Below are 26,985 nucleotides of genomic sequence, written 5' to 3'. Positions count from 1 at the left end.
TAAGATAATACTTATATGCAGGGTTAATCATCTTCTAATAGAGAAGAATTAAACGTGTACTCTATTTTGGTTGTCTTTGATTTCCTGGTTACTTTGAAAACAAATAACCATGGGATCCTTTCAGAGAGTGAAATTCTAACAAAAACTTATTGGCACTATTCAAGTGAACTCCCACTTATCTTTTGAGACAATGACTGGGTGGTGTCAGGGATTAATTATTTTGACTCCATCCTCTTGCAGTGCAGTGTTACTCAGGGCTCTTTACTGATCTATATGCTGTGATAATGTGAAGTCATTCTGGGGAGATTTATCATCATTTCCATGCTGATATTATTCAGCTGTAGTTTTCTCAGATGTCTGTGCCTGATTTTTCCATCTTAGAGGACTTGGTGATCTACTCTGTAATGGCTAGTTCACAACCAAAACTCAACTTTGCCAAAACTGAGGCCATGCTAGCACATGCACTGTTCATCCAACATGCCTTCCTCTGCTCTTCACCTAATTATTTACAGGACAAATCAGTTGGAATTTGAGCCTCATGCCTGTGGATCTCGATATGCTTGCTTGATGAGCATGGCAGTTAAGGAATGGGTTTCAGCTAATGTCGAAACACCTTTTTTCCCTCTTAAAAGTATGTCCTGGATCAAGAATCTCATACCATCTTTCAGCTTGGAAATGGTGGTTCACGCCTTGCTTATACTTGGACCTGGACTACTGTATTCCCAAACATTGGACTTATAAATAGTGGTATGGTATTGCCTGTAGTGGGTACAAAATTCTACAGTTAGGATATTGTCAAAAACCCCAATTTTAACATTGGTAATACCATACCAGTCCTGGGACATTTGCACTGGACTCTCACCTACTATGTCCTACACAGGGTTGGGAGGGGTGGCCTAATGGTTAAGGTGTTTGCCTTACAAACACAAGGTGCAGGGTTTGAGTCTCACAAGGGATAATTGGCTAGGCTTACAATGGCTCGCAAGGGCAGTTAGCCTAGTACTAACCTATGAACCTATGAACCTATGAACAACATGAGTCCTGCTTATCTTAAAGTGTTGTTGAGAACCTTCCACACGACAAAGACACCTTAGGGGGTCAAAAGAGGGACTCTGGCTGCTACACAGAGCCATTTAGAGACCTGTAGGCTATCTTTTGCTTATCACACTCAGACCCTGTGCCATCTCTTTATTGTTGTTTTATTGTATTTTAATAAAGAAACGTAACTGTACCACTGAATTGTGGGTCCATTGATTATATATATATATATATATATATATCTATATATATATATATATATATATATATATGGGTCCAGGTCTAGTCACTGAAACACATTTGACTGTGCAATTCACTGAAAACATAATTCACTGAAGCACATTTCACTGAAAGTTATATATAGCCTTTTCCCCACTGTAGTGCGACCCTGGAGTTAGAATATATAGTAAGGGTGTGTGTGTGGGGCACTGCCCCTCACATTGGGGGGTGTAGGGGCATAGCCCCCCACCTATTTTAAATATTTTGAACTATACACATGGATACTTGCAATTTCAATAAATTACTCTTTTCTAAACTTAATATATATCCAAACCATGACAACCTTAAAGCAGTCTTTGATATTTAACAAATTCTGCATTTATCTGATTGCATCATAATTTATGTTATAAGTTTTAATATGTATACTTGCTACAATATTTTTTAGTTCCGTGTTGGCGGAAGACCATAATAATAGATACGTTTTGGTTTTTATGTTTGTTTACAGCAGTACCAAGTTTTCAATATGGTAGAGTTGCTGCTTTAAGGTTGTCATGGTTTTAATTGATTGTAACAATGCACTTTAATTTAACAGGTGGAAAGTTTTTAACATAGAAGTATAAGTTAACTTCTTTGCAAACTTGTGGTTGTCTGAAGAAGGCGGGTTATTTGAACCTGCCGAAAGCGCTTACTATTATTTGTTCTTACTGTTTGTGGAATATTAAATCGTTTTTCCAGCTCTCTTATTGTGTGCTGTCCGGTGTTTAACAGTTTACAATCTATTTTACATTCCTTAAATTTTACTTAAATTACTTTAGTTTGGACTTTTTATAAAGATTTGCTTCTTTTTAATGTTTTACTTTTAACACTCATAAACAGCTTAAATGCATGCAGTTAAATAAACTTTAAGGAAAATTAGATAACCAGATAATTTCAGTGTTTCTTGTCCTGCCTTGCTGAAGAAAACCCCTTAAAATAAAATCATATTTAAATGTACGGTTTCCAACTTTTTTCAATGCCATGTGCACCATCATCTGCAACTTAACACTCCATAACCACATAAAGAAATATGGCAAACTCAATTTCTTTAAGTAATAAAAAAATAAAAAACAAACATGTATTTACTTCAGGCACCATCACAGCATGGATTCATTCATGAAAAAATTATGACCAGCTTTTCCATTTAATGAAAAGGGTTGACTTTAACTTAATCCATACAAATCAATAACATGTAATACACTGCAACTACTTCAAACATACTGCACTGTTGCGCAAAACTCTACTTAAGTATGAAAACAGGCATGATTACCAGTAGAGCTAACAGTTAAATAAATAAAACAAATTACAAAAATAAATCAACCTCATCAGCTTCTGAGAAGGCACACAGCTTGGGTTTCTGCTTTTATGACCACTTTGTGCTCAAACACACCTACCTTACTGCATGTAACAAACCAACCCACTTATGCTGCAGAAGTCAGATTTGTTACTTGTTAAAGTGATAGGTGCCAGTACTAAACTAAGCAGAACAAATCATTTTTTGCCATTTGATTCTACTCTTATTATACAAAATCTCAGAAAGACATTTTATGCATCCTAAAATGTAATGGACTTGACCTGGATAAAGAGCACTTAAGTATGCTGTTGGTCCAGTTATGAAAAGTGAACAAAATAAACTTCTCTTAAAATATTTTGGGATTACTTTCTAAATTACATTTTAACTGCCAATTAACACACAATCTTCATTGCAAGCTTTTACAAAACACAAAAACAGCCCAATTGCTTCATTTAGAACACTTCAAGACACACAAATACTTACCATCAATAGTAGAAGGCAGAAGAGTTGCTACAATTTCTCCTTGTCCTTTCTGATTTTTGTACAGGAAGCACTGGAAGCAATAAAGAACAGCACAGCGAAGGACAAATGGTTGCCGTTCATTCACCATCGACATTAAAAGAACCACAATTGCTGGCCTGTAAAAATGAAAAATGCTATTCTCAGTTCAATGTGGTATTACAAGTGAATGCAACAGGAAAATCAAGTTTAACCATATCCTGATTATTCTACAAAACAAATAACACAAATCATTAAAACAGAATCAGTAACAACTGATCAGAAAATACTAAAACACATGTTTGTTCTTCCTGTTTTCTAAGTTTGTTTGTGTCTTTCGACTTTTCCTGGTTAGGGGTCGCCACAGCGGAACTCTGGTCCGCTAATGATTGGCAGTTGAGTTTTATGTACCGGCTTGCCAGACCTGACGCACAACCTTCAACGAAGGTACGCCCATTCATGCATGTCTCCATGCAGAAGATGCTCTAGCTGAGAATCGAACCTGACAGTGTCTTACAGTGAGGCGACAACGCTACCGCAGCACCACCACAGCGGTCTTCCTGTTTTCTAAGTAATGATGACAAAAACTTTATGAAAACAAGACATTTTTACAACAGATTTAACATTCGCATTTTCTAACGTCCAAGAGAGAATGGAGAACTAGGCAGAAGAGATCGAGACAAACTTCAAAGCATCTTAAAGAGTATCATCTGCTGCATGACATACTATTAAGACTAAAGAAAGAATATATAGAACCATACAACCAAAATCTTCAGCCAGCTGCCCTGACAGAATCACCACCAGTTAGACAACAGTGGAGGAATGTGCCAAAGTATAAACAAGGTCTTACCACTTTCCAGCTCCTCAGAAAGTAGCTTTATAAATTAAAAGGTTTCAGTCATGAAAAAAATCCATGATCGGTAAAGATGGCAAAAGGAATACAACCTCTAAACCCTAAGAGCTAATTACAAAATGTAACAGTCAATGAGTACCGCACTTAAAAATGTGACATTTTAGTTATCTTGCAACAAGTAATGCAAAAAGGAATTGCAAAAAGAAATTTCAAAAAGTGTAACATGCCAGAATATCCAGAAATTGGAAAAATGGAAACAAAAAAATTGGAACACAAGAATGTAGATGTTAAACCTTTCTAATGCCTGGTGCAAGTATTTACTGCAAACCAAGCAGTTGTATATCTGCATCCAAAAACAGGCAGAAGAGTATCAACAGCACTGGTGCACAGCCCCTAACCAATTTGGAAATCCACAATTTTTAGTTTTTACACTTTTTAATTTCCTAACATAAGAATGGGGTGTGCACTGAAAATGTGCAACAAGTACTTCCTTTTCCTAGAACATTATCAGAAAAGCAGCACAGGCCCAGACTGAAATCAAAAGTTGTAGTCATATTTAGCACAAAGCACAAGCTAGATCATAATGACAACCAACCTTTAGAAAAGGGCTGATAAGCAATACTATCAAAAAACTAAATGTCCAGTATCCTTCTGGCATAGTTAGATACATCTTTCCAGATTAAGAATTTAATTTTACAAATAGTCTCAGACAGAGAATTATATGTTCTTCTTACCTTAAAATCAAGGCATACAAGAGGATGGATAAGATAGGCCAAATCCACGACAGGGTATGAGGTCCAAATGAAATTCTGTACAAAAATCATTTGATGCGCAAATGGTCCTTCTTGGATAAGTGCAAGGTTGGGTTTTTCCTTTCCTCCAATTAACATTCAGTATTTTCCCAGCAAAATCAAATTTCAGGGATGTTTTGCATACTAGATCAAAGCACACTGTAACGTAACATGCCACAGATGGAAATGTGTTTATCCACAAAACCCTCCAGTTCACTGTCTTGCTAGCAGTGAGCACTTTCCAACAAATTAAGAAATAATGCAGTTTTGATTCTACATAATTAAAACAAACTATATAAGCATACACAGCTGCCTAACTTTGAGGGAACGTCAACAGAAGCAGCTGCCAAAAGGCTTCTCTTCCAGAGAGGGATACAAGGAAAGTACAGTTGTGTACACTTACCATAAATGTAGATGTTGGAGTGTATTCACTGTTGCAGTCATCACATTTGGGTTATCCCTGTCAGGGTAGCCCTCGGCCGGACCAAATACCAGAGGCTTAGTATTTCTGCATCTGTTGCTGTCACTTCAGGATCGAAGTCAGGTTGTCAGTAGTACAAAGTACGGCAGCCGACGCCATTACATCAGTTTGTCTAGCCCTAACTGTCAGGAGCCCCCAAGTGGGAGCCAGGTTATGGTGGAAGAAACCCACCAGTAGAATGTAAATACCAAAAAGTTCCTTGTAAGGAGAGAGAGAGAAAGAAGAGGAGGATGGAGGGAGGGAAACCAGGACTGCAACAGTAAATACACTCGAACATCTACATTTATGGTAAGTGTACACAACTGTACTATGTTCTTCATGTTTCACTGTTGCAGTCATCACATTTGGGTTGATTCCCAAAGCTAAGGAAAAGGGTGGAGGCAGTCAAGGAGACTAGGTGCTGGCTAGGATGCCCTGCAAGACTGCAGTGGCAAAGCCTGCCCTGGATTTGGAGAAGATAGACAGGTGGTAATGCTTGATGAAAGTGTGAACAGATGTACAGGTGGCAGCCTCCAGGATGTCCCTGGTGGGGACTCTCTGAGGAAAGCTGCAGAGGTGGAGGCTGCTCTGGTAGAGTGAGTCCTGACACCCTTAGGGGGAGGTTTCCAGTGTTGCTTGTAACAGAAATGGATGCAGTGTGCTAGCCATCTGGAAATGGTTTAGAGATGGCTTTGCCCTCTGCCCCTGCAGCAAAGCTGACCAGTAATTGATCAAACTTTCTGAATGATTTAGTCCTGTCTAGATAGAATCGGAGCTGTCTGTGCACATCTTGAGAGTGCAGGATCCTTTCCCCCTTGTTTTGTGGGTTACGGAAAAAGGTGGGCAAATGAATGGATTGGTTGACAGCCACACTGGACACCACATTGGGCATGAAAGATGGGTTAGTCCTGAGAGACTCCCTGTCAGCATGGAAGATGATGAAGGACTCTACAGCTGAGTGCTTGTAGCTCAGACAGTCTTCTGGCTGAAGTGATGACCAGAAGAAAGGCCGTCTTCCAGGAGAGAAATTTTAACTCTGCTGAAGATACTGGTTCAAAGGGGGGAAGGGTGAGCTTTTTCAACACGAAGTTTAGGTCCCAAGCTGGGGTAGGTGCTCTTCTGGGTGGCCTCAAGTTGCTAGCCCCTCTTAGGAATTGTTTGATCAGAGGGTGTCAGAAAAGGGGGTGCTCAGTGTGGAAATGAGCAGATACAGCAGAGGCATGAATTTTAATAGAGGAAAAGGAGAGACCACCGTATAAGCAGGTCAGCTAGGTAATCCAGGATAAGAGGTAGGGAGGGCTGTGCCGTATAGGCTCCCTTAGCCTGAATCCAGGTGCAGAACATTTTCCATTTGTCAGCATAAGATTTTCTAGTGCTAGGGTGTCTAGCCTCACGTAAAACATCTAGAAGCTGTTTACTGAGGTTGGTCGATTGATCAGTGCTCAGGGAATAAGCCAGGATGCCAAATTGAGGGTCTGCAATTGGGGGTGCATGAATTCTCCTTCCCTCTGGGTCAGGAGGGTTGGGGTCTGAGGGAGATGCCATGGTGGCAGTGGTAACAGGCTGCGCAGCAATGAGCACCAGTGCTGGCGAGGCCAGTCTGGAGTAATCAGAATTGTCCTTGGTTTTAACTCCCTTATTTTGAGCAGTACCCTGGTGATGAGAGGTACTGGGGGAAATGCAAGACGGAGAGACTAACTCAGGGGAAGGATAGGGCATCCACTTTCCAAGCCATGCAGTGATGCTCCCTGGTGCAGAACTTGTTGAGCTGATGGTTGATGTGGGAGGCAAAGAGGTCGACCTTCGGGGTGCCTGATTTCTGAGTTATTAGGGCAAAGTTTCTTTGGTCTAGCTGCCACTCGTGTGTGTCCAGAAGACTTCTGCTTAAGTGGCCTGCAAGAGAGTTTAGAGAGCCTGGCAGGAATTGTTCTAACAGGTGGAGTTGCATGGCAGAGGCGGTGTGCCAAAGGGTCATGGCCAGCCTGCATAGAGGATAGGAGTGAGTAGCTCCCTGCTTGTTGATATACCACATCACAGTGGTGTGTGTCTGTTTTGATCAGGAGAGACCCTGGGGAGAGAAGGGGTCTGAAAGCTATCAATGCGTGCTGGACAGCTAACATCTCTTTTTGGCTGATGTGCAGATGGATTTGCTGTGGGCTTCATTGGCCCTGTAAGTACCTGCCATCCAGGTGTGCACCCTAGGAATAGTCTGATGCATCTGTGGTGAGGGTCTGGGGGGCAGCGGGGTGGTGAGAAAGGTAGTCCCTTGTTGTGGGAGCATGCTGCTGTCCACCAAAGAAAATCTTTCCTTAGGCAAGGTATCAATGGTATAAGAGTTTCCAGGTCTTGAGAGTGTTGACACCAAAGGCTTTTTAGGTACCACTGACGTTTCCTCATATGCAGTCTGGCATACGGAATGAGTAAAACGCAAGACGCCATGAATGTCAGAGCTTGCAGGATCTTCCTTGCAGATAACTGGGGTCTGGTGGCTAGCTGAGAGAAGTAGGCTGTCAGGTAGGTTTGCTTTTCTGGTGTAAGGAATGCCATCTGTGATGCTGTGTCCAGGCTTGCTCCAGGAATATAATCCTTTGGGTGGGTACTAGTTTGAATTTCTTTTCATGGATAGTGTACCCTAGGGAGGTCAGTAGGGACTTTACAAAGGACAGCTGCTTGAGCAGCTTTTCTTGACTATCTGCCTGAATTAGGCAGTCTAAGTATGGGTAAATTTGGATATTTCTTTGTCTGCAAAAGGCAATGGTGGGAGCCAGACATTTTGTGAAAACTCTGGGAGCAGTAGATAAGCCCTTTAGCGCAGAGAACTGAAAGTGCAGAGATCCTGCTCAGAAAAAAAAAGTCATGTACTCACCATAACATTCCATGTGAGTTGTTCATTTCGCCTTCATTCTTACAGATGGGCTCAGAGCCGATCCTCAGCTCTGAGTCAGCCTACTAACAAGCTTGTGGTCTTCAGACAGCTCAAGGCCAAGTCCCTATCCCATGACGCACCTTGAGTTACCTCAGATCTTGTTTGCTGCCTCTAACAATACCATACGCCATTCTATCACTTTTTTAGGTAAAAACCATAGCAAGACAGATCAACCATGATAAAACTAGTACCTCGGTCCTTGAAAAAACCTTGGAGGGGGTAGGAGGGTGGTAAGTAAAAATGAAGGCGAGATGAACAACTTGCATGGAATGTTATGGTGAGTACATAACTTATTTATGTGAAGTTGTTCTATCTCGCCATTCATTCTTACAGATGGGTAACATCCCAAGCACCATCTTTCTCAGGTGGCTCACGGGAGAATATTTTTCAGGACAGTAGAACCAAAGGAGGCCCTGTCCCTGGAGGCCCTATCAACTTTGTAATGAGTGATAAAGGTATGAGGTCTTGACCAAGTGGCTGCTGCACAAATATCGTCTACAGGAAGCCTAGCAGAAAAAGCAGAGGATGTGGACACTGCTCTGGTAGAATGAGCCTTAATTTTGTGTTGTAAAGGTAAATTGGCAGCTGAATAAGTGAAAGTGATGCAATCAGATAACCATTTAGATAGTGTTCTTTTTGCCATTGGCATACCTTTCCTAGAATCTGAAAAGGAAACAAACAGTTGTTCTGATATTCCGAACTCTTTGGTTCTATCCAGGTAAAATCTGAGCTGTCTATGAACATCAAGCTTGTGCAACATATACTCTTAAGTTTTTGGTGTGTTTGGGGAAAAACACTGGTAAATCTATGATTTGGTTAAGGTTAGCTACAGTACAAAGTTTAGGTAAGAATGAAGGATTTGTTCACAGGGACACACTGTCAGCATGAAAAACCAAATACGGAGGTTTTATGGACAAGGCCTGTAAGCTCTGAAAGTCTTCAGGCAGACGTGATGGCTACTAAAAAGATAGTCTTCCAAGACAAAAATTTCAAATCACATGAGGAAGCTGGCTCGAAAAGGTGGGAGAATAATGTGTGAAAGCATAAAATTTAGGTTCCATAGGGTATAAAGGAATTTCACTGGTGGTCTGAGGTGGAATGTCCCTTTGTGAAAGGCTTTGGTTAGCTTGTGTGACATTATGTTCAATCCTTCAAAGCGAAGATGAAAATTAGAGATGGGGGCAAGCTGCACCCTAACATTAGCTGCCGCAGCTCCTTTGTTGAAAAGCATAGTCAAAAATTCTAATATAGAGGAAATGGGGGCTTGGTAGGGATCAATGTTATTCTGAAAAGCCCATATAGAAAATCTCCTCCATTTGCTAAGGTACAACTTCCCAGTAGAGGATTTATGAGAAGATATTAAAATATGCTGTGTTTCGTTTGAGAGATTATGGAACCTGGCTATGCTGGGAATTGGAGCAGCCAAGCTGTCAATTTTAGGGACTGAAGAGAGAGATGAAGAGCCCCCAATGAATGTGTCAGAAGGTCTGAAACTGGGTCCAGAATCCAAGGCTCTTCCAACAGATGAAGTCGAAGGAAGGAGAATCAAATCTGACGAGGCCAATGAGGAGCTATTAGAATGATGGTCCTTCCCAGGGCTTTTGCTTTCTGTAGTACTTTGGGTATCAGGGGAATTGGTGGGAATGCATACAGGAGACCCAGAGGCCAATCGTGTACGAGTGCATCCCTTGGGGACTCTCCCAGAGGGGGAATCAGGGCAAAGTAGCTTCTGCATTTTGTGTTCATATGGGAAGCAAAAAGATCACAGCAAGGCTGGCCCCATCTGTGGAATATTCTTTCTGCTATCTCTTTTTTGAGGGACCACTCATGAGGCAACAAAACTGCCTGCTCAGTTTATCTGCAATCACATTGGATTTCCCCGATGTGCATTGCTATCAGAAAGTGCAGGGTGGATGTAGCCCACTGCCATACTCTTAGGGCCTCTCGACAAAAGGGATAGGACCTGGTTCCTCCTTGCTTGTTCAAGTACCAGACCACTGACATGTTGTCTGTCTGAAATGCAATTGTCCCCAGAGGGAGAGAGTCCTGAAAGTACTGCAACGCCAAAAGTACCACTCATCTCCAGGACACTGATAGGCAGATGTGTCTCTTGTTCAGTCCATGTGCCTTGGGCTGTTCTTCCCTGAAAATGCCCCCCCACCCCCACCCCATCAGGGAAGCATCCGTGGTCACTGTGGCCGATGGTGAGGGTAGGATAAAAAAACTACCTATCATTACTTGAAGAGAGGTCAACCACCACTGAAGATCCTTTTTGCATGCTTTTGTTACAATAATGAGATGAGACATTGGGAGCTCTTGATAAGATCATTGAGTGAACAGCAGCCATTGCAGAATCCGCATGTGCATGCGACCCAATGGTATTGTTATTATTGCAGCTGCCATCATCCCTAACAACTTTAGCAGTTCTGATGCTGGAGCCTCGTCTCTGGATATGAAGTTCTGGATTTGCTGACAAAGTAGTAATATCCTTTCTGCTGGAACTTTTAAAGTGGTGGTGGTGTCCAATTCTGCTCCAGTAAAGATTTCCTCCTAGGGGCAAGTACAGGTGGGCAGAGGGAGGGGGTGGGGGTGGAGAGTCACTGTGAGTTCTTACAATGGGGGGGGGGCTTTGAAGTGGAGGAACTCCACTTTGATCTCTGCATTCCCTGTGGCTGCTGTCTGTTGGGTCTGCTTCCCCAGGGTCTGGGCTGAACTGACCTGGTAGGGCAGGAAAGGACCAGTGCTTGGAGGGGCAATGCCTGCTGAACCTGGGTGGCTGGACCTGTAGGAAATCCTTAACTGTCTGCATAGATTTAGCTTTTTCTTCCATCTTTTTTAAGACCTCCTCTGCCTTGGTGCCAAATAAGTTGTCTTTGTGCAAGGGTGAATCCAATAATTTAGATTTGACATGGTCTGGTAAGGGCTGTTCCTTGAGCCAAGCATGTCTTCTAAGGACAGAACCAGTGACTGCTGCCCTGCAAGAAGCTTCTAGTGTGTCAAAACCACAGTGTAAAGTACTTAGTTACTTAACTTGGAGAATGCATCAAGTCTTTAGATTCTGCACAAGCAGTAAAGGAAGATACCATGGAACTCCTCAAACAAAAAGTATGTTGCTAAAATTGTAGCATATGGAAAGTACAGTTGTGTACACTTACCAAAATGTAGATGTTCGAGTGTATTCACTGTTGCAGTCATTACATTTGGGTAATCTGCTTGCAGGTTGCCCTCAGTCGGCCTGATTAACAAAGTCTTGGGTCCTGCGTTGGTTGCTGTCCCTTCTTCCATGATGTCAGGTCGTCAGGGGTATAAAACATGCAGCCGACACCATTACATCAGTTTTTCGTGCCTCAGATGTCAGGTGCCCCCCCAAATGGGGAGCCAAATATTTAAGTAATTATAAACACAAAAATATACCTCCAAACAAAAGCAAATGCACTAAAAAGGCTTTTAAGCATAGTAAAGTAAAGTAGAGGTATAGTAAGAGAAAAACAGGGGGTTGGAGGGAGGGTAACCAGGACTTCAACAGTGAATAAACTCGAACATCTACATTTATGGTAAGTGTACACAACTGTACTATGTTCTTCGTGTTTCACCGTTGCAGTCATTACATTTGGGTAGACTCCCAAAGTTGTGGTTGGGAGGATGGATTTATACAGCATTTGGACCAGCTATAAGGCCCTGCAGGACAGCAGTGGCAAAGCCAGCTCTGGATTTAGAGAAGGAAGGTAAATGGTAATATTTGGTGAACGTATGAACAACTGAGCTCCAGGTAGCATCTTCTAGAATGTCTCTGGTAGGAACACCTCTGAGAAAGGCTGTAGAAGTAGATGCAGCCCTGGTGGAATGAGATTTGATCCCCTGGGGGATAGTTTTACCATGGTGCATATAGCAGAAATTAATACAATGGCTTATCCATTTGGAAATAGTCTGCTTTGAAATAGCCTTTCCCTCTGCCCCTGCAGCAAAAGCCACCAGGAGTTGTTCAGATTTTCTTAGAGATTTTGTCCTGTTTAAGTAAAATCTAAGTTGTCTGTGTACATCCAATGAATGCAGAATCCGTTCCCCCTTGTTCTGTGGATTGGGAAAGAAAGTTGGCAAATGAATGGTCTGATTAAGAGCTACACTGGACACCACCTTAGGCATGAAGGATGGATTGGTCCTGAGAGACACCCTGTCCACATGAAAAATAATGAAAGGCTCCACTACCATAACGGCCTGTAATTTGGAAATCCATCTAACTGAAGTGACTGCTAAAATGAAAGCTGTTTTCCAGGACAGAAATTTTAAGTCTGCAGTAGCAGCTGGCTCGAAAGGAGGGAGAGTGAGTTTTTCCAATACAATATTGAGGTCCCAGGCAGGGGTTGGACCTCTCCTGGGTGGTCTTAAGTTTTTTGCCCCTCTGAGATACTGCTTTAGCAGAGGATGAGAGAAGAGGGGAGGTTCTGTGTTGTAATGAGTTGAAACGGCTGCAGCACGGATTTTTATGGAAAAAAAGAACAGGCCCTTGTGAAGCATCTCAGTTAAGTATTGTAAAATCTGAGGAATACTGGGCACTGCTCTGCTTATCCCTTGTCACTGATTCCAGGCACAGAATCTTTTCCATTTGTCAGCATAAGATTTTCTAGTACTAGGCCTTCTTGCCTCCAAAATGACATCCATCACAGGTGTGCTGAGGGATGCTAAGGGTGAATTTAGGTGATTAACCACGCAGCAAGATTCAAAGTTTGGAGCGGAGTGTACAGAATCTGGTTGTTCTGCTGAGACAGTAAGTAAGGTGTCTGAGGCAGGTGCCACGGTGGAAGGTGTGACACATTGTGTAGGAGTGGGTACCAGTGTTGGCGAGGCTAGTCTGGAGAAATCAAAACCATTTTTGGTTTGTCCTGTTTGACTTTTAGAAGAACTTTGGAGAGCAGAGGCAGAGGTGGAAAACCATAGACTGATAGGTTTTTCCAGCTGAATGATAGCACATCCACTTTCCAGGCTTTTTTGTGATGAGTTCTTGTACAGAATTTGTCCAACTGACAGTTCCGGGGTGAGGCAAAAGATCTACGTCTGGACTCCCCCATTTGCATGTCAACATTTTGAAAATCCATGGTTCCATTTTCCATTCATGTCAGTCCATGAGATTTCTGCTTAGTTCGTCTGCCAGAGAATTCAGTTTTCCTGGCAGGAATTGAGCTTGTAGTTGTATCTGACAGGTCAAGGCCGTGTTCCACAATTCCATGGCTAGTCTGCAATTGGGGTAGGAGTGTGTACCCCCCTGCTTGTTTATGTACCACATAACTGTGGAGTTGTCTGTCTTTATCAGTAATTGTCCAGGAAGAAGGTAGTCCTTGAAGGCTGTCAGTGCATTCTGTACAGCTAACATCTCTTTTTGATTGATATGAAGGTGCATTTGACTTGGGCTCCATTTGCCCTGAATGCACTTCCCTGCCAGATGAGCCCCCACGCACAGTCTGATGTGTCCGTAGTTAGGGTTTGGGTGGCAGGGGGTGGAGTAAATGGCAGTCCCTTGTTTTGGTGGCAGGCCTCTGCCCACCATAGGAACTCTAGTTGCAGGCAAGGTATGATAGGAATCATTGTTTCCAGGCTGTGACAATGTTGACTCCACAAACTTTTTAAGTACCTCTGAAGTTTCCTCATATGCAGTCTTGCATATGGAATTAGAAGAATGCAGGAGGCCATGAACCCCAAGCCTTGCAGAACTTGTCTTGCAGATAGCAGGATTTTTGTGGCCACCTGTTTGAAGTAAGTTACCAAAAGAATTTGCTTTTCTGGCGTTAGGTAAGCCATCTGGGCAGTTGTATTCAAGCTTGCACCCAGGAAATTTTTTTTGAGAGGGTACCAGATGTGATTTATTTTCGTTAATGGTGTACCCTAGACAAGTTAGAACCCTTTTTACAAACACCAGATGTTTTAGAAGAATGTCCTTGTTTTCTACCTGAATTAGACAATCATCCACGTATGGATATATCTGAATATTTCTTTGCCTGCAAAATGCAATTACTGGAGACGGGCACTTTGTGAAGACCCTGGGCACAGTAGATAAGCCAAAGGGCAGTGCAGAGAACTGGTAATGCAAGTAGCCTGCTTTGAAGCGGAGGTATCTTCTGCAAGATTCCCTGATTGGGATATGCAGGTAAGCCTCTTTTAAGTCTAGAGTTACTAACCAGGCATCTTTGCCTAGCATAGGAAGTAACTGTTGAAGAGTCAGCATCTTGAATTTTGGAATGTCCAGAAATGTGTTTAGAGTAGATAAGTCCAGAATTGGACACCATGATTTGTCTTTTCTGGGTACCAAGAAAAGTCTTGAATAGAAGCCTTGCCCCTTTTCCTCTTCTGGTACTGGTTGAATAGCCCCCATGCTCATGAGGGACAGTACTTGCTTCTGGGCTTCTGCCCACTGATTTGGGGGCAGGTCTGGCCATCCATTTGGGATTGGCAACATGTGGAAATGAAATCTGTATCCCTGGGATACTATGTTTAAAACCCATTTGTCCTGGGTTATAAGTTGCCAGTTTCTTGCATGAAGTGCCAGTTTTCCCCCAAAGGGGCAGCTACAAGGTAAGCGCTTGGTAAATGTAAAGGAAAGTCATTGAGACTGTTTACCATAGAGAGGTGTCTTGTTGTTTCCAGATTTGGAGGAGGAGGAGGCACCCCATTGTTTTGTTCTAAAAGTCCCTTGTGACTGAAACCTAGAGCCTTTGGAATATCTGGGTTTGACTTGAGTGGCTCTCGAAGGAACTGGAAAGGACCAGTTCTTAGCAGGCCAGTGCCTACTAAATCTTGGAGGTTGCACTTGTAAGAAATCTTTCACAGTTTGCATAGATTTAGCTTTGTCTTCCATCCTTTTTAAAACTTCTTCAGCCTTATCACCAAAGAGACTGTCCTGTTGTAAAGGAGCATCCAACAATTTTGCTTTAACATGATCAGGCAGAGTTTGCTCTTTGAGCCAAGCATGCCTTCTAAGCACAGACCCAGTTACAGCAGCTCTGCACGAGGCCTCCTAAGAATCAAAACCACATTGCAAAGTATGCTTTCCAATTTGTTCAGCTGAATGCAATAAATCCTGTAAATCTTTATTTTCTACACAGTCAGAAATTAACATAATTTTCTGTTTAAGCAGTCCCATGATATGCTGTTGATATTTAAGCATATAAAATTGACAGTTTAAAGCCCTGATAGCCAAGGTTGCAGAAGTGTAAAGCTTCTTACCCCATCTATCCAGCGCCCTGGAATCTCTTTCAGAAGGGGAAGGATTTTTAGCAGTAGAGGCCTTAATGCCCTTGGGGCCCAGAGAAATGGTTTCAGGATCTGCAATAGGATTTTTGAAGAGGAATTTGTGGGAGTCAGGAACCCTGTAGTGTCTGTCTGGCTTGCAATGAGCCGGAGGCAGAGAATCAGGAGCCATAGGCCTATGCTGAGGAAGAAGAAGAAACTCCCTAAGTCTCTTTTTAGATTCAGAGAAGTCCTGACTTTCCCAGTGGAAATGCTCCCTTAAAGTATGTAAAGTTTCTCGAAAAGAAAAAAACCCTCAGGAGGAGAAGCAGAAGGAATGGAATCTTCTGCATCAGAGTCCTCATAAGTTGGTATAGACAAATCCTGTTCATTAGAAGAGTCAGAAGAAATAGAATCCTGTTCAGAAGATTCATAACCAATGTCTTGCCTAGGCCTCTTAGAAGGTGGGGGGGGAGGTTGGCTACCCCTGATCAGAGTAATTAAATCTTCAGCCATTTTGATCATTTGCTTTTTAGGCATAGGGGCCTGCACATGTGGCCCAGGCATCGGCTTTTTAGACATAGATTTAAGTTTTAGCCTTAGTTTTGAAGATAGCGCCGGTCTAATATACAAATCTGTAGGCCTGAAAACACCCTCAGAAGCCGGTGCCTGCACAGCGGCTCCGGACCCATCCAAGGTAGAGACAGCTGCGGGTACCATAATTGAAGCTTCTTGCGGCATACCGGACTCCAAATGGAACTCAGTAGAGGCCTGAGAATCAGAAGTAGCGGGTATCAGGGGCTGCGAAAGCGCCTCACTGAGTACTGGCGATCCGGCGACTGGTTTAGGAGAAACATCATCGTCAGTTTTGGACCTCGACGGCCTGTTTCTGTCTTTTTCTTTGCGCTTTTTAGGTATTCCGGTAGTTGGACTGCTTACTGACGACATTTCTGGATAATTAAAACGTGAGCCAAAATATTTTGAAGCAAAAATATACCGACGTTTAATAGTGCATTGATTAAATTTAGCACAAAACCGACAGCAAGGTACATTGTGGTCAGGCCCTAGGCAAGGAATACAGTACAAATGAAAATCCTTATGAGGTATTAGCTTTCCACAAGTAATGCAATTATTAACTTTTACTGACATCTGTAAGTAGCAAGAAAAAGTTTCCCCAATGGGATACTTAGCTTTTAAGTTGAATACTTCAGTTCTGAAACTCGAAAATGAAAATTTCAAGAGTCGGCCAACTGGCACTTGCGAACTGCTTCTGCTTCAAGCACCGTGCAGCAAGAAAGACTGATGTAATGGCGTGGGCTGCATGTTGTATACCCCTGACGACCTGACATCATGGAAGAAGGGACAGCAACCGACGCAGGACCCAAGACTTTGTTAATCAGGCCGACTGAGGGCAACCTGCCAGCAGATTACCCAAATGTAATGACTGCAACAGTGAAACATGAAGAACATCTGACAATTTAGTGCTCTGATAGCAAGAGTAGCAGAGGTATATACTTTTTTTACCCCATCTGTCTAGTGCTCGGGAATCCATATCTGACGAGGTGGGATTCTTAAATAGAGGTTGCTTTAATACCTTTAGGCCCTTGAGAAATTACCTCAGGGTCAGCAGTAGGGGTTCTGAAAAGAAATGTGTGTGAGTCAGGGACTCTTAATACCTGTCAGGTTTTCTGGGAGCAGGAGGGAGGGTGTCAGGAGTCAAACTGGCTTCCAAGAAAACATCGTCCACAACATCTAGGACTGGGAAATGGCCAGGAGTCTGTGCTGTGGAAGATCTAAGAATTCACTTGAGTCATTTTTTAGACTGAGGGTAGTCCGGATATTCCCACTGGAAATGCTCCCTTAAGGTAGGAAGGGTTTCCCCAAAGGAAAAGTCCTCTGGTGGAGAGGCTGAAGGAATGGATTCCTCTGCATCAGAATCCTCATAAGCAGAGAGGGGTTGCATGTCTTCATATTCAGATGCATCAGACCAATCAGACTCCTTTTCAGACAAAACTACTGGGGACAGATCTCTTTTTCTATTGGTAAGGGTAGCTTGGCTTCCCCTGATAAGCATGATAAGGTCTTCCACCATTTTAAGCATTTGAGACTGAGGCAAAGAAGCAGGTGTCTGAGATTAGGTTGTCGGTTTCTTGGGTGTGGTTCGTACCCTGGGCCTTAGAAACTCAGTAGTTTTCGAAAGAATGGTGGACACGAAAGAAGTAGTCAGTTTGTGTCGAGAATTAGTAGTGCTATGTCCTTCTTCAGAAGCTGGTGCCTGCTCAGTGGCTCTGGGCCTATCCAAGGTAGAGACAACCACAGGATCTTTAGTCGAAGAAGAGTTTTGCGGCATACCAGACACCGAAAGGGTCTTGGTAGCGGCCTGCAAATCCACAGAAGTGGGCATCAGGGGCTGCGAAAGCGCCTCACTGAGGACTGGAGAACTGACAACTAGCTTAACGGAAGTGTTGGTAGGTTTGGACCTGTGCGGTCTGTCTCTGTCTTTATCCTTACTTTTTTTTGGAAGATCTGCTGTTGGATGGCTTGCCTAAGCCATATTGGAAATAGAGGACTGTATGCAAAAATATCTAGCTACAATAAGGGCTTGATGACGTATAGTTCTGGCATTAAACAAAGCACAAAAGCGACAGCGAGGGACGTTGTGGTCTGGGCCTAAGCAAGTGACACAGTAAGACTGAAAGTCTCGGTGTGGTATTTGCTTTCCACAGGCGAGGCAATTGTTAACTTTTTCTGACATCGGTTAGAGCAAGAAAAAAGAATCCCCAGCGGGGTACTTAGCTTTAGACGATTTCAGCTTCAATTCGAAAGATGAAACTCAGGTAGCGGCCGACCGGCACTCATGTGAACTGCTTCTGCTTCAGGCTCCTCGGCAAGAAAGACTGGTGTAATGGCTTCGGCTGCCTTATCTTATACTACTGACGACCTGACGTCAGTCCTGAAGCGACAGCAACCGACGCAGAAATACTAAGCCTCTGGTATTCGGGCTGGCCGAGGGCTACCCTGGCAAGAATAACCTAAATGTGATGACAGCAACAGTGAAACACAAAGAACATGTTATTCCTGACCAAAGAGGGTCTTACACAAATGACTGATGCCAAAATCACAGCCTTAAATTAAATACAAAAAAATGTATGATCATCCCTTTCGGTAACAGCAATGTTCCTGCTAACTACCACATCAATAGCAACACCTTAAGTATGCACTCAGTGGAGAGATTCCTGGGCACACAGGTTGACAGCAACCTTACCTTTGATCACCATGTCTCCACAGTGGTAAGAAGGGCATTCTATATTGCTCATAAGTAAGGGCATTGCCTCCAGAAAAAGAAAGAAGCTATAATCAGTACTCTTCCTCCATTAGGCCAATAATTGAGTGCAACACCCATTTCGATATGTACCTTTCCAAGCAACTGCAGCAATTGGACAGACCACAAAGATTCTTCAAAAGGAAAATTCAAAGTATTCAGCATCTGTCCTATGTGGATGGCCTGAAATCACAGTCACTTCATTCTGTTTCATACAGACTACTCAGAGGTAATCTCTGCCTTGCATATAAGGCAATTTCTGACCCTGCTTTACTGGAAATGCTGCATATCTGCACGTGAAATGGTACACGGGTTACTCGCTCTAAAGACTTTAACCTGGTATGTGACATTAACAGAACCTGCTGGAGGGACAGATTCATCTCCCACAGGTTACCACACATTTGGAACAGACTCTCACTTCATGTCAAACACAGCACTGGCCCTAGGGATATTAAGAACAAAAAATGTACTAATTCACTGTATAATCACAGTATTAAGTGTAAAGATGTTAAGAGGTTTATTTTTTTCATTATAGATAAGGTTCCATATAACGTTAGTAAAGGGGGTGATGATAAAACTTTTTTAGAGGTTAAAGAATGTTTATGGCAGTTAAGATTAAATGCCAATCAATTACCAGGTATTAATGAACAAATCTCTATAATTAGTATTCTAAAATATAAATCTCACTTCATATGATACTGAAGTAACAAAATTTATAATTTTAATGATTAATTGGAACTCATTATATATAAACATTTTTACACATTTATACATATTTTTTATATTTTTTATACAGTGCTAAAATTGAATATAATGGACATTCTTGAAATACATACAGATACATTTTTAAACTATAATAACATTTTAAGTCTAATAATTATTTAAATATTTATTAGCAATAAAATAAATCAAGTTTTGACTATAGGTAGTATTATTATATTAAATTAATGAGACGTTTTGGTACAAATTTTATGTATTTTATGTATTTTATGCATTTAATATATGTTTTTATTGTAAATTTATGCAGTATAGTAAGCATATTAGAGTAGAATATTTTTTAAAATATATGTGTATTAAATTGTATAGGGTTATTGTGATTGGTTAATTACTATGAGTTCAAGGTATTTAAAAGGTGTAATAAGCTAACAATGTATACTCTGATGATACCCTGGTGTGTAGGGGTGAAAGCGCTAAGTATCGTTGTTGTGTTACATTGGTTCGAGTCTGCTTTCTGTTTTAAGTCTGCTTGCTGTTTGTTGTGGAAAAGGGTTACTTCATTAAACAAGTCAATGTTTGACAGACTGTTTTCTTGTTTTACTAGTTTATGTGAACTTTACGTTATACAGCACTGGCCCTCTTCAAACGCAATCTGGACGATTGGATGGGTAAACAAATTCACCCCAGGGGTTCCACCTGTGTCCCTCTTGGACAAGGGCAACAGATGCTGATCGTGAAAATAAGGGTAGAACTTGGCTAGGCTTGTAAGGGCCCTAGGGTCAGTAACCTAGTTGTTGTTGTTGTATCTTTCGGCTTATCCCAGTTAGGGGTCACCACAGCGGAACTCCAGTCCGCTAATGATTGGCAGTAGATTTTTATGTACCGACTTGCCAGGCCTGACACACAACCTTTAACGAAGGTACGCCCATTCACGCATGTCTCCACACAGAAGACGTTTTAGCTGAGAATCGAACAAGACAACATCTTACTGTGAGGCGACAACGCTACCACAGCACCGCCACCGCATAGGGCCAGTAACCTAGTAACTTCCTATAATCCTATGACTATAAAGCATCAATCCCATTAAACAGAAGGACAGACATGAAATGTGGATTCGCAAAAAGTGAATGGAATTTTGTTGCCTGTGTTAAACCGGTAGATTAACTGCAAAGCATATACCGCAACTTATGCCATTAATGTTTAGAAAAACACTGAAGAAACTGAAAAAGTAACAAAGTTTCTGTTATTAATGACATGTGTAAAGGTTTTATGATGCAAGTTACATGTTACATTATAGGTTGAAAGGACGATACTAGGCTACTGGCCCGGAGACCCTTATAAGCCTAGCCAAGAATTTTGCCCATGATCCCACAAAGTCAGCACCTATTGTAAAGCAGTTTTGTATAGCGTGTAGTTAAGGGAATTTTAGATGTGTGGTTGTGGGGTAGGTCATATCAGTGACTGCTGTATATGCTAAAAACATTAAAGAACAATCTGTTCTTTAATTGCAATGTATCTAAAGCTTTACAGTAACAAGGAAAAAAAAGACTGGAGAGAAGCATGTTAAAGTTAATATAATGTTGTCATGTTGGTATGCTGGGGTGAGGGATGTAAAAGTGTACTGATTACATTACATATAGAATTAAGATAATAGTTTTCACTGTTTTATGAAAGTGGATCCCACGATTTAAGGATTTAAGCATCCGATGTGTGTTTAAGCAAACAGGCTCAAAAATAAGCTAAAATTATGAAATTCTTGAAGAATGGTAATTTCTTCATATATCTGCAAAGTCATTAGCAATTTGTTATCAAAGGCTTTCAGTGGGAGACAAGAAGCCTACAGGTGCAAGCAATTAATCATGAGATGAGTGAACACTGTGCTCTCGGTGAAATTTACAAAAAATCTATCATGCATTTGTGAAATTACTATTTTGTTTCCATTACTACATACTTCTACTTGGAAACAGGTGCAAATAATTAACCATGACAGGTCTAAACACTGTCTGCTGAGAGAATTGCACAAGGTACAGTGTATTTAACATTTAAAAGATACACTGGTAAACAGTTCAGTGGGAAAAAGTGTTTGAAATTGTGAGAAGTGAATATGTTATACAATTATTTGCTTCTCCAGCAGTGTTAGTATTTTAATATATTTAATATGACAGTACACGATGTAGCATATTTATAAGCTATCAATGCAAATTTTCTTAGGTCTAAAAGTTAATACTAACAGAAAGCATACAGGCTGTTTTTCACATCTAGGTTAGGAAAAGAGATAAAGAAAAGATCAAACAGCACTTAGCATAAGTGGAACACAGACTGTAGCATGCATTTGAACACTGGTAACCTTAATTTTAAATTAGTTAATTCCTATTAGTGCAGATGTCGATTTGGGGCCCTTATCTGTTGAAAATGAACATAGTTTTGTGAGTTTGTTGCAAGTAAAAAGGAATGGAGCTTCTAAAAATATACTTATTTTTTCTTGAATCTTTTCATTGAAGCAAAAAGTCTTGCAAAAAAGTGGCAGGCTCAAATGCCAATAAGAAGCAACTTCATAGAACATCAGCCTGCCAAACAATGTGTGCATGTAAGCTAAAAGTTGGAAATATACATTCAAAAGAACTGTCAAATATAATGGTTGGGAGTATTAGCTTTCTATCATAATTGCTACTTTGTCCACATTATCACAGAATGCCCATGGCCTTAAGAGGTACAATCAAGAAAACAGCATTGAATTATATAAAGAAATATAATTCACAAACAGCAGTGTTGCAGGAGATGCATATGGACAGAAATGAACATGTGAATTTGACAAAGAAAGGATTTCAGGGTGAACATTTAGCAGAATATCAGGGACAAAGGAAAGGAAAGGAAATGAGAATACTAATACTGACTTGCTAGGAGGACTCCAACGCTAATTACCGAGCAAAAAAAAAAAAAGACAATAATGGAGATTTGTAGTAGGAAACGGTTACTGGCAAGAGAGGAGGATTATGCTGGCATGCATTTATACTTCACCAGAAACTGCTATTATGGAAAGAGATGTTTTGGACACACAATATTTCAGAAGGTATTATTTAAGGTGGGGACTGGACCCCGATTTGCAACAGTGGGGATGTAGTGGTGACTAGGCAGGGAAAGTGTAACACAGCAAATTTCTGAAATCTATACAAGAATGTTTGGTATAGAAGTTGTGAGTTCAGTAAAATGATCCCAGGCATAATTTACATATTATCAAGTGCAAATAAGTGGGTGAGACTTCTACTTCTCAGAAATGTAATTTTAAATGAAAACTTTGGAACACATACAATAATACTTCAGATTATACACCAATAAAACAGAGATAAAGATGTAGGGTAATAAATTAAGATTGACACACTGGCTCTTTCCGATATATCTGTTAAAAAGAGAAGAATACAGATGCGGGGTAACAAAGTAAAAAATGAGGCACTTGCACTTTCCAACCTGTTAAAAAAAGAGAAGAATTTAAGGAATCAGTGGAAGTGGTTTGAGAGTTAAGGAATACAGAAATTTCTTCAGAAGAGAGAGATAAAGGGTGAGATAAAATGAAAATGGAGTTTAAAACATTAAGGAGAAATATATGGGGAAAATAATAGGAATTATTTAGAGGGGTGAATAAAAGTTAAAGTATTTGCAGAAAAAAAAAGAATTTCATAGAACACGAGGAGAAATGCAAAATCCTGAAGGAAAATATGCATGAGTTCAGAAAGGTTGCTATTAAGTAACTAATTTTTGATAACTCTTGATCACGACATTTTTACCACAATGACTTAAGCAAAAGAAACTAGGAACAGTTTAGGAAGCCTCCAAAAAAAAAAAAAAAAAACTACAATAACACAGATATTTGAGATATTTTAAACAATTTATGAAAATTGGTAAAAAGTGGAGAAATAAGGAAACCAAGAAAATGCATAAATGGAAATATTTATGGAAGACTTAATTATGCCAAGGTTAGAGGCAGATGAGGATCAACAATTATAGCTATGACATGAAAAGATGAGAAACATCCTGTGATATATAATCAAGCAACAATGAAGATACCAGGAATGCATGGTATTCCAGTGGAAGTTTGGAAGATGGGATGGAAAGTAAATGACAAAGATCTGGGAGGTTTTGCTTAATATTTTAATGGGAGGAGTACCAGCACCTTAGTAGAAAGCTGTGGTGTGTGTATTACACAGAAAGGGTAATGACCCTTTAGAATCAGCTTTTCAGCTTTATATGGACCATTTGAATTTTTAAACAAGACTATGAAGTGTTTATGATTGTACAAGCTATGAAAATTGCAAATGTGTTTCCAAAATTGGCAAACATGGATCAATGTGTTTTTTATGGAAGGGAGGGAAACAACTGACAAGATGAATAGAACGATGATCCAGAAGGAAGCAGAAATATGACAATTCCACTACTGTTGGGTCATGATGGCGAAAAGGCATTTGAAACAGTCAGCTTGAATTTTACAAGTAGCACAATGGTAGCATTTGCATTTCCTGACATAATATTTAATTAGAAGGATACATGAAAAGTCAGAGGCAATAATTAAGGTGGGAGGTTTCCACTCCGGCAAGCTGTGTTTCAGCAGAGGAACGAGGCAAGGGTGTCATTTTCCTTGATTTGCCTAATACTGTGAGCCACTGTGATAAACCCAGAAAATTGCACTCTAGTGTTAAGAAACATTTTGAGACACTTAAGTCTTTTCAGGATATAAAATAAATGAAGAGAAAATGAAAGCTGTAAAGTACAGTTGTGTACACTTACCATAAATGTAGATGTTCGAGTGTATTCACTGTTGCAGTCATTACATTTGGGTTATCTGCTTTCAGGTTGCCCTCAGTCGGCCTGATTAACAAAGTCTTGGGTCCTGCATCGGTTGCTGTCCCTTCTTCCATGACGTCAGATTGTCAGGGGTATAAAACATGCAGCCGACGCCATTACATCAGTTTTTCTTGTCCCAGATGTCAGGTGCCCCCCTAATGGGAAGCAAACATAAAAACACAAAGATATACCTCCAACAAAAAAGTAAATACACCAAAAAGGCTTTTAAGCATAGTAAAGGAAAGTAGAGGTATAGCCAAAAGATGTTAGGGGGCTAGAGGGAGGGTAACCAGGACTGCAACAGTGAATACACTCGAACATCTACATTTATGGTAAGTGTACACAACTGTACTATGTTCTTCGTGTTTCACTGTTTTGAGTCATTACATTTGGGTAGATTCCCAAAGCTATGGTTGGGAGGAGGAATTTAGATAGCATTAGGGCCAGCTATAAGGCCCTGCAAGACTGCAGTGGCAAAGCCAGCTCTGGATTTAGAGAAAATTGGCAAATGACAATGCATGGTGAAAATATGCACAGAACTCCAGGTAGCAGCTTCTAGGATGCCCCTGATAGGGACGCCACTGAGAAAGGCTGCAGAGGTAGATGCAGCCCTGGTGGAGTGAGGTCTGATCCCCTAGGGGATAGGTTTTCCATGGTGCTTATAGCAGAAATTAATGCAATGGCTTTTCCATTAAAAAATGGTTTGCTTTGAAATAGCCTTCCCCTCTGCACCTGCAGCAAATGCCACAACCAGTTGTTTGGATTTCCTTTGAGGTTTAGTCCTGTCCAAGTAGAACCTAAGTTGTCTGTGCACATCTAAGGAATGCAGTATCCATTCCCCTTTATTCTGTGGATTGGGAAAGAAGGTTGGCAAATGAATGGACTGATTAAGAGCCACAATGGATACCACCTTGGGCATGAAGGATGGATTGGTTCTGAGGGACACCCTGTCTGCATGAAAGTTGATGAAAGGCTCCACTGCCATAAGGGCTTGTAATTCAGATACCCTTCTAGCTGAAGTGATTGCTAAAAGGAAAGCTGTTTTCCAAGAAAGAAGTTTTAAGTTTGCAGTAGCAGCTGGCTCTAAAGGAGGTAGATTGAGTTTCTCCAAGACAAAGTTATGGTCCCAGGCTGGGGTTGGAGCTCTCCTGGGTGGTCTCAAATTTTTGGCCCCTCTGAGGAACTGCTTGAGCAGTGGATGAGAGAAGAGGGGAGGTTCTGTGTTATAATGAGCTGAAATGGCTGAGGCGTTAATTTTAATGGAGGAAAATGACAGGCCCTTGTGAAGCATCTCAGTTAAGTGTTATAAAATCTGAGGCAAATTGGGCGCTGCTGTGCTCATCCCTTTAGACTGGTTCCAGGCACAGAATCTTTTCCATTTTTCAGCATAAGATTTTCTAGTACTAGGCCTCCTTGCTCTAAAATGACATCCATTACAGGTTTGCTGAGGGATGGTAAAGGAGAGATTAAGTAATTAGCCAAGCTGCAAGGTTCAGTGTTGGAAGCTGAGGGTGCAGAATCTGGTTCTCCAGCAGAGACAGCAGGGAAGGAGTCTGAGGCAGGTGCCATGGAGAAAGCCGTGACACACTGCGCAGGAGGGGTACCAGTGTTGGCGCAGCCAGTCTGGAGCAATCAAAATCATCCTTGGTTTGTCCTGTCTGATTTTCAGTAGTACTTTGGAGAGCAGAGGCAAAGGGGGGAAAGGATTTTCCAGTTGAAGGACAGAGCATCCACTTTCCAGGCTTGTTTGTAGGGAGTCCTTGTGCAAAATTTGTCCAATTGGTAGTTCTGGGGAGAGGCAAACAGGTCTGTATCTGGGCTCCCCCATTTGCTTGTCAACATGTTGAAAATCTTTGGTTCCAGTTTTCACTCGTGTGAGTCCATGAGGTTTCTGCTTAGTCCGTCTGCCAGTGTATTTAATTTTCCTGGCAAGAATTGTGCTTGTAGGTGCACTTGGTAGCTCAAGGCTGTGTTCCACAATGCCATGGCTAGTCTGCAGAGGGGGTAAGAATGTGTAGCCCCCCCTGCTTGTTTATGTACTACATAACAGTTGTGCTGTCTGACTTTACCATTAGTTGTCCTGGAAGAATGTGGTCCTTGAAAGCTGTCAGAGCATTCCGTACAGCTAACATTTCTTTTTGATTGATATGCAGGTGCATTTGACTTGGGTTCCATTTGCCCTGAATGCACTTCCCTGCCAGGTGAGCCCCCCATGCATAGTCTAATGCATCTGTTGTTAGGGTTTGGGAGGCAGGGGGTGGTGTGAAAGGTAGTCCCTTGTTTTGGTGGCAGGCCTCTGCCCACCAAAGAAAATCTAGGCGTAGGCAAGGTATGATAGGAATCATTGTTTCTAGGTCTTGAGAATGTTGACACCATAGGCTTTTCAGATACCACTGTAGTTTCCTCATATGCAGTCTTGCATATGGAATTAGAAGAATGCAGGAGGCCATGAGCCCCAAGGCTTGCAGTATTTGTCTTGCGGATAAGCAGGGTTTTTGTGGCCACTTGTTTGAAGTAGGTTGTCAAATGAATTTGCTTTCCTGGCGTGAGGTAAGCCATCTAGGAAGTTGTATTCAAGCTTGCTCCCAGGAATATAATTTGTTGACAGGGTACCAGGTGTGATTTCTTTTCATTTATGGTGTACCCCAGACAAGTCAGAACCCTTTTTATAAAGGCCAGATGATTCAAAAGTATGTCCTGGCTTTCTACCTGAATTAGACAATCGTCCAGGTATGGGTGTATTTGAATATTTCTTTGCCTGCAAAATGCAATAACTG

At 41.5% G+C, this 26,985-nt stretch overlaps 1 protein-coding gene across 5 annotated transcripts in view; it reads right to left on the bottom strand.

Moving 5' to 3' along the window:
• Window positions 1-26,985, bottom strand: part of USO1 (USO1 vesicle transport factor) — a 1,866,649-nt gene that overhangs the window by 963,342 nt on the left and 876,322 nt on the right. For all 5 annotated transcript variants that reach the window (XM_044061107.1, XM_044061108.1, XM_044061110.1 and 2 more), the window contains one exon: window positions 3,071-3,225. In XM_044061107.1, the coding sequence (XP_043917042.1) occupies window positions 3,071-3,225 (155 nt within the window). The remainder of the gene's footprint in view (window positions 1-3,070; window positions 3,226-26,985) is intronic.

The sequence above is a fragment of the Protopterus annectens genome, chromosome 2.part0, assembly GCF_019279795.1.
Source record: "Protopterus annectens isolate FY-2018-M chromosome 2.part0, PAN1.0, whole genome shotgun sequence".
NCBI classification, from domain to species: Eukaryota; Metazoa; Chordata; order Ceratodontiformes; family Protopteridae; genus Protopterus; species Protopterus annectens.
Note: the sequence above shows the minus strand (reverse complement) of the source record. Positions and strands in the feature narration are given on the sequence as shown.